Source organism: Copadichromis virginalis, linkage group LG12 (genome assembly GCF_057382275.1).
Source record: "Copadichromis virginalis isolate Kocher_CV1m ecotype Utaka linkage group LG12, C_Virginalis_male_GT1.1, whole genome shotgun sequence".
Classification (NCBI taxonomy): Eukaryota; Metazoa; Chordata; class Actinopteri; order Cichliformes; family Cichlidae; genus Copadichromis; species Copadichromis virginalis.
The window spans coordinates 29,010,761-29,018,533 of record NC_140629.1 but is presented as its reverse complement, the minus strand read 5'-3'; the positions used below and the strand labels follow the sequence as shown (position 1 = coordinate 29,018,533).

Sequence of the window (7,773 nt, the reverse complement as noted above, 5' to 3'; positions counted from 1 at the left end):
CACCAAGATCGTGCTTACTTGTTGGTGTTTTCTCACTAATACTGCAGGGTCTTTACCTCGCAGTATAAAGTGCACTGGAACTTCTCAACTGCTGTCACGATTCAGTGCTACAATAAATTAACTTGAATTTAATTGAATTAAATTTAATGAAATGCAATTCAAGTTCACGTCACTTAAATTCAGTCTCACAGAAACTCATAAAAATGCAGTAGCTCATAATCACTCTATGTATTAAGAGCCTTGCCAGATTAAAGCATTTCTCTCTTCAGCTCTAAAGAAAGTAGCATTAATCAGTCAAATGGATGGATGCCACAAAACATGCCAGTAAAGCAAGCCCTGAGGGAATATGCAGTTATATAATGAAATCGAAGTAGACCTGGAAAAGGAGAGCTGCTCACAAAAACAGTGAAAATGTGCTTCATCATGCAGTTCATATTTATTTCTTAAATCGTCGAGGCAATATAAAGAAAAGAGGCAGCAGGGATGTCAAACTAACTAAAAACCACAAACAACAAATTTTAATGACAAATAATTAAAAAGGAAAAAAATCCACTATCACCCATAACTTTAAGGAGAATATTCTTTTTAAATAAATAGGCTATGATCAAAGCTAACATAATAGCTTAATAAAATATTTGGCAAATACAATACAAAATACTTACTAATACAATTAGTTAAATGTGACACTTTCATTAAAGTGGTATTTTTTAACAGAGAGATGAATGACTGTGTGTGCTCACAAGTGTACATATGCGTATGTGTTGTGACATCTTATTCCACAGTGCAGAAGTTTTCCAAACTGTTCTCTCGGGCCTTGGGAAGCTCATTGTGTTCCAGTAGTTGGTACTGGAAGGAAACACGGTTGATATAGTTCCCACTGGACACGAGCCTCACCACTGAGTTATCACAACCAATCTTCATCTGGGCTGAAGGGCCACAAGGAGAGGAAAACACATACTTTACACTCTACCATCCAAGAATTTTTGTTCTGTAGCCAGCCCTACTTACTCTGGTTACATTGGCAGCAAAAACATTTACTTTGTATCTGTATTGCAGTATTTTTACAAGTAAAAACAGCAAATATATGTAAACATAAAATGTGAATTGCATTGGATATTTCACTATGTGGGATGTTTTTATTTTGTAGGACTCTTTTACAGCACATCATAATTACTAGTAAAAGTGTTTCTTGGACACAGTGATGGACACAGACTCACCGACTCCGCTGAGGGAGAAACAGAGGTCGGCCACAGGGAACATCTTAGAGGTATCCACCCCATTCCCTCCCAGCAGCTCCACATAGTCACCTGACCCTGAGCAGCCAGACCACGCCAGTCTCTGTAAAATAAATGATCAACAAAATATTTTGATGGTGAAGTCCAGATAAAGACTTTACTTTGTTACATAGAAAACTGCCATTAAAACTTCCTGTGGAGCTCTTTGGACCAATAAAAGTACTATATGTTAACCTGGAAAAGGCCAACCAAGTGGAGATGTGATTCCAGTGTTTCATGGTTCTCTATTGAGCAGGTGCTTGTAACACAATGAAAAAGTAATACTGCAAAGGATTCAAATGAAATGACTTCATTTGACTGAAAAATGTTTACACAAACGATTTTTGTAATATTTGAATTTGGAATACATACAGTTTTCCTCAGAATTTAAACAGAGGCAGTTAACAGGATGTTGTTTTTCAGATATTTAAAAATGAATATTTTACTTTATTAATTTATTATTTATTATATTACACCTTTATGAGCATGCTTTGTACCACTTTTCTCCTTCCCTTATTCATAGAGAGTTGCATTTCATGTAATAGCTTTTATGACTACTCATTACTTACTATTAATTAAGTAATTAATAAGTACTACTTAGTTATGTTTTTTTTTTCCATTAACACATTTTCCATTACACACTTCAGCTCTTGTTAACGTTAGTTAACCTCACTTTTCTAATAGTGGAATTGTCATTATAGCAGAAATTGTAGTAATCTGGGAGCCTCTGCTTAGCGTTCTGGTTCTACCAGACACCAGAGAAGCTTCTCTGCATTGTTGCATTTATATGTAATGTATTTATATATTTGTTTGTTTATTTAACAGAGGCTCTGTCAAGCTGCACAGAGTAGATGAGGAGGGCAGGACATCAGGCACAGGAATGTCACAGAAAATCTGGTCAGTTTTCAAAATAAAAGATCCCGTGGAAACTACACCCTCTGCCCTTGCAACACTCTGTGTGATTTGAAGCACTTTACCGAACAAAACTGTGTAACAGATGAAAAGTCAAGGACATGGTGTATTTCAGGGTAAGACTTCGATATGACTGGTAAGTGCTCTGCTGTGTTCACCTGCTAGCTTTTTTCTAAAATTCATAAACTGTTATTAAAAATGTTTATTAGACTTATGGTTATTATTTTTGACTCCATTTGTCATTACTATTCCTTATTTAACATTAAAAACTGAGGATCATCTTCAAACATTTAGTATGAGGGTTTAACATTATAATCTACACACAATGAATAATATTTAGTTTAGCTAAAGTGGTTTGCTAAAACTCTTCCATCTATTAACCACAGTGATGTTTTCATTTAGTCTCATTAGACCATTTGCCATTGAGGATTTATTTTCTGTTTTCTTTTTTTCCACCTATTGGAGTGGGACTTATGAACACAGAGTAATTTACAGTGGCAGTGAGGCTCAGCAGCCAATTTGCCAAACATAACACTGTTTTTGGATGACTCTCCAAAATCCTGGATTACTTTCAATGACAATATTTTCAGTTGACTGTGGTATAATATCAGCATGTGGTGAATGCAACAGAAAATTGGAAACTATCCTAATAGATTCTGGTATGATTAGAATGGTCATCCATCTGTAATAGGACTAACAAAGTGAGACGGTGGACCAATCACATCATTCATGATATAAAATCACCAATTAACCCAGTTGTTCTCAAACTTTTTCTGGCATGCCCAACTTTAGTTTACATCCTTTTCCCTTAGTCTTCCATGCTCCAACTGCAGTGGCTCTGTTCTGAACCCGCCACACAGTTGGAGGACCACTGGATTAACCTAACCTACCATAACATACTTTTGAGCCTGAATACCTGAAGAAAGTCGTCTCTGGCACAATGAGAACATGAAATTCTACACTGAAAGGCTTCATTCAAGCTCCAGGCTTCACTTTAGTTTCAGTCTCATAACTGTTTGTTTTTCCATTTCCTGTGTTCATCAGCTTCCCTCTAGATGTAGGAAGATGACATCCCGGTGCTAATTACGCCTACTGAGCTCTGATCGATCAGTTAAAGTGATTTCCCCATTACAGTTAGGAAAATGAAATTAATAAATCTCTGTAGTTAAACAATACTTTATTAAATTAAAATAAAATTAAAATCAAAATTGCCAAGTACTAATAAAATTTGTGTGATGACATAGACAAACATGCAAATATTATTAATAGCTTTAATAAAAAATATATATATATCACACTCTGAATGCGTTTAAAATGTCCAGCTGAAGCTAAAGGTCTATTTAAAGTGTCAGAATTTGGCCTCAGTAAGATATTTATTTCACAGAGAAAAGAAGATTGTGTGTGTGTGACTGTGGGCACATGCATGCGTGTATGCATGTGTGTGATCTACCTGTGGACTTAGCTCATTGCTTTTGGCCTGCCCCAGGCTGAGTTCTGTCAGTCGGATCTCCACGGGGTAGATGATGGAGAAGCTGCAGTTCTTGCGCTGATGTGGCATCACCATGGTGAAGCTTCCCTCTGGACTCTGAGACATGATGTTACAGGCTTTCCACACGAACAAATCGACACATGCACAGACAGGAGAAGAGATTTCACATTTCTAGTTCTCCATAACCTGAGAAACTCATTACTGACACTTCACGTCACAAAGAGGACAGAATCAGCGGGTGGCAGCTGGAAAGGAAATCCAATTCTAGTTCTGATCACAGAACTGAAAGAAAGAAAGAAAAGTGAATTCATAAAAGCATTACGGAAAAGGGAGTCTGAAAATGCTGCCACTTTGTTCATATTGTTCCCTTCACATTTTTGTTGTAAAGAAACCGAGCTAATCAAATGTGAAGAGAGACGTTTGAATTGTTAATTAAACAATTAAATGTTGTATGTGTATCTTTTACATCCAATTTTTGGTAAGAGCCACTATCACAGTCACCATCTAGCTTACCATTGGTAAATATTACCCATCAGTAACGGTTACCTTACCATTTTGATCATTCATTCATTGTTACTTTTGCTTTTCCTCCATCAAACATTTATACATATCATTCAGTTTAAGTCAGTCTAAACTTTAGACTGTGGAGCTAGTTAACAATTTCAGTCGTTTATCCATACTTTTATATAGCTGTTAGCTCCATTCTGTTTGCCAGCCAAACTTTTAGATTTAAGGAATGTTCTAGAAACACTCTGACTTTTATTATGTATTAAATGAGTAACACTTTTATGTTGCATGGAATATGTGAGGTAGCTTTATTGTCACTTTGATTAGATCATATATAAGGCCTAAACTGCAGACGGTTGCACTTAATGGTGAACAAGGGGATAAACCACTGTTAACCTATAAATAATTAATTGAAACTGCTGTTTTTTTTTTTTGTCTGCAGCCTTTATTTCCTTGTCTTTGTCTTACAGCCAGACGGTGACAGTTATGTTTCTTGACACAATGTTAACGCTGTGTTTGTCAAACAGCTGGAAAACAGGTGCATCCTTCTCACTCAATTCGTTACGCTCGCTCTTGGCCTTGATTATTAAAGCTCGACCAAGCACAAATGTCCAGGAAGTACACTCGTGCGTGCACACAAATGTACCCCTCATTTCACAAGACATATAAAAAAAACAAAACAAAAAAATAACACAAATCTTTTACGCGAAGACTTCAAAGTGTTTTAATGTTTGGTTTTAGATGTTTTGGCCACAAACTGATCTTAGTGATGCATAACAAGACTCACGGAAAGGGTTGTATAGTTTCTTGACAGCGAGGGTGAAGCCACTAGCAGGGCTGTGAATGCGAAAGAAGATCATGGCAACATTCTGAGAAGAGCGGCTGGTGGCTCCTGGTGCTGTGGAGGAACAGTAGTCTGTGTAGCGCTCGTAGAGGGGTAAAGGATGGTCCTGATTGCTGGGGAACTTCTCTCCCTTCAAAACCCAGCCATCAAATATCTTGAAGAGGAACATATGATATGTAGTAAATACAAAAATTAATGCCTTTACTTACTTAATTTCAGCACACTTATTCCACACCTTCACATACAAAACATGAAGCAGTGTCTGAAAATACAAGGCATAAATTTTTAAAATGTGGAAGAAGCCAAGGACAGCTAGCATGTCCAAATTAAGCTGTTAACTATATGACTAAGAGATAACTCATCAGCTTTATGTAAGAAGCCAATTCGCTTTTACAGAAAGAAACAAGCAATCTAATTGCCAAGATTTTTCCCCCTATATCATAGGTGTCAAACTCTGGCCCGCGGGCCAAATTTGGCCCGCAGCCTAATTACATTTGGCCCACGAAGCCATACCAAATTACTATCAGAGCTGGCCTACTGGTATTATACAGCTAATATATATATTGTTTAGTATTAAGCTTTGCTTGTTCCATATTCAGTTTTTCAGCAAAACGTGTTTGAGCACATAAGAAAAGATTCATTCTTATATCTGGAGGAATAAATATATTTCAATAAATACTAACGTTAGCCCGCAACTTTGTTCCAGTTTTGAATTTTTGCCCACTGTGTATTTGAGTTTGACACCCCTGCCCTATATGTTTCTTTCTTGCATGCTGACAGCAGTAAGTGAACTGGAGTCACATTCCTGGTTTGTGTGCACAGACTTGGTCAAATAAAAATGATTCTGATCCAGTGGGTTGGTGAAAACAAATCTTTGTGTTTTCTATTCAACTTAAGACATGAATCATCATGTTTTATTGGGTAATCCGACATGCCATACAGCACATTCTACACTACTGTGCTGTGAATAATATTTAATTACAAGCATAATCCAACATGAATTTCATTCTAAAAATATTCTGTAAATCTCATGTCTTAAAATGAGGTGTGCTGTTTTGTTTTATTGAGCACATTAATCCTACTAATATTTACACAAATCTGCTCTTGGTTTCTAGATCACATGCATGTAAACCTAGGCTTTATGAAATTCTAATGTCCCCCTTTCCCTATGCCATGAACTGAAATCTGCACTGGCAGGCTTGGCTTCAGAACTAAAGCCTTCTCTTCCCACTCTTGCTCTGAGTAATGTGACCAATGCAGAAAGCATCCAGTGTGGTGTTTGGCCCTTAAACGCCGCCTTAACCCTGTTTGGCCTAATTTCAAATGCACAGGAAGAAGATGAAATAGAATTCAGAGTTTAAACCGAAAAAAGCCTTGGAGTCCCTGCCTTTCACTTAAAAGAGGGGTTGGATATGTGTGGGGGCTATTTTTAGTGTGTGTGCCAACCTTTATGAAGTCTCCAGCGCTGCAGTCGATGCTGACGTCAGACAGCTCCAGACTGATGACTTCACTGGGCTCAGCTATGATGAAAGCTGCACATGCCAGCTGTGGCTTTGATGCCACAAAGGTGAAGAGGCCATCAGTGGCCAGCATGTCCAAGCATCCTACAAACCACACACACAGTCAGTTTTCCATTTCAGACCAAAAATACATTTAAATATTCTAGAGACTAGTACTTAGAGCTTTTCTTCCCCAGCTGAGCACCCAAAGCACTTTTTATTACAAGTCTTATTCACCCAAACTCATTTTTTTGGTCAGCTCAGGGTTCAGCATCATACCCCAGGATACTTCAACAGGTAGAATGGAAGAGTTGGGGATCAAACCACTGCCCTTCCAAGTGCTTGACAGCCCATGCTAACTCCTGAGCCACAGTTGGTCCCTAAGCCCAACTATAACAACTTTTCGCCTAACTCTTAAACTTTAACTTACGTTAACTAACCTTCGCCCAGTCCCAAACCTACCCTGACCACACCAAGTAACCAAAGTAGAATTAAAGATTAAAAACCAAACTGGATTGGTCCCCATAAGTGACTATGAAATATATACACCCCCAGAATACAGGTGAGGCAAACACACATATGAACACACACACACAGCCAGATACAAAATACATTACACATATATTGGGTTCAGAAAACATACTGGATTTGAGTTTAGCCTTAATAATTTCTCATGAGGTCAAAGTGTTACTCAGAGGACAGCATCAGTTTTCATTTAAAAATGTTTGCTTGGATTAATGCATGAATTATCTAACGTGTTTAGTAGCCTATGTTCTAATTAAGTGACTGAATGGGCACTGGTGCATAAATAAACATTCACCCAATTACTGTTTTAAATCCAGCAATTGTTATAATTCGGTGATTTAAAGCTATTTTTAAGCAGTTCTTACTGAGAGGTCGGCGGAAAATAAAATCCTCTGATTCTCTTTTCTGGGCCAAACTCAGCAAAGAATATAATCCATCTGAGGCTTCGTTGTCCTGAAAAGAAGAAGGAAAACAAACAAGTAAATACAAACGAACAGAAAACCTAAGATTTCATCTCTGGGCTGCTCATAAAAACTTGACAGACATGAGTTCAGACTGCCTCACTTGATCAAAAATTCTACTTTGCTCGACTACAAACGCGACCTTACCTCGATGTAGCGAGCGAGCCCCATCCTTAATGAAACGCAGATAAGAAAGAGAAACAGCTGTGTGCGCAGAGCCACCGACATGCTGAAGTGCGTCTCTCGAGGAGTGTGTCCTGAA

At 37.8% G+C, this 7,773-nt stretch overlaps 1 protein-coding gene across 1 annotated transcript; it reads right to left on the bottom strand.

Moving 5' to 3' along the window:
• Window positions 1–417: 417 nt before the first annotated feature.
• Window positions 418–7,773, bottom strand: LOC146697236 (corticotropin-releasing hormone-binding protein-like). The gene is made up of 7 exons (XM_085474184.1): window positions 7,659–7,773; window positions 7,416–7,503; window positions 6,473–6,630; window positions 4,970–5,180; window positions 3,637–3,791; window positions 1,218–1,338; window positions 418–926 (listed from the first exon to the last, which is right to left on the bottom strand). The coding sequence occupies exons 1-7, from the start codon at window positions 7,737–7,739 to the stop codon at window positions 772–774; spliced, it is 969 nt and encodes a 322-aa protein (XP_085330310.1). The 5' UTR covers window positions 7,740–7,773; the 3' UTR covers window positions 418–771.

Excerpts from the sequence above, each read along its gene's own strand:
- LOC146697236 (XM_085474184.1), bottom strand. The coding sequence starts at position 7,739 with ATGTCGGTGGCTCTGCGCACACAGCTGTTTCTCTTTCTTATCTGCGTT. Across the intron at positions 7,504-7,658 it reads GGCTCGCTCGCTACATCGAG|GACAACGAAGCCTCAGATGG; the intron begins GTAAGGTCGCGT and ends TCTTCTTTTCAG. Across the intron at positions 927-1,217 it reads TTTCTCCCTCAGCGGAGTCG|CCCAGATGAAGATTGGTTGT; the intron begins GTGAGTCTGTGT and ends GTGGCCCTTCAG.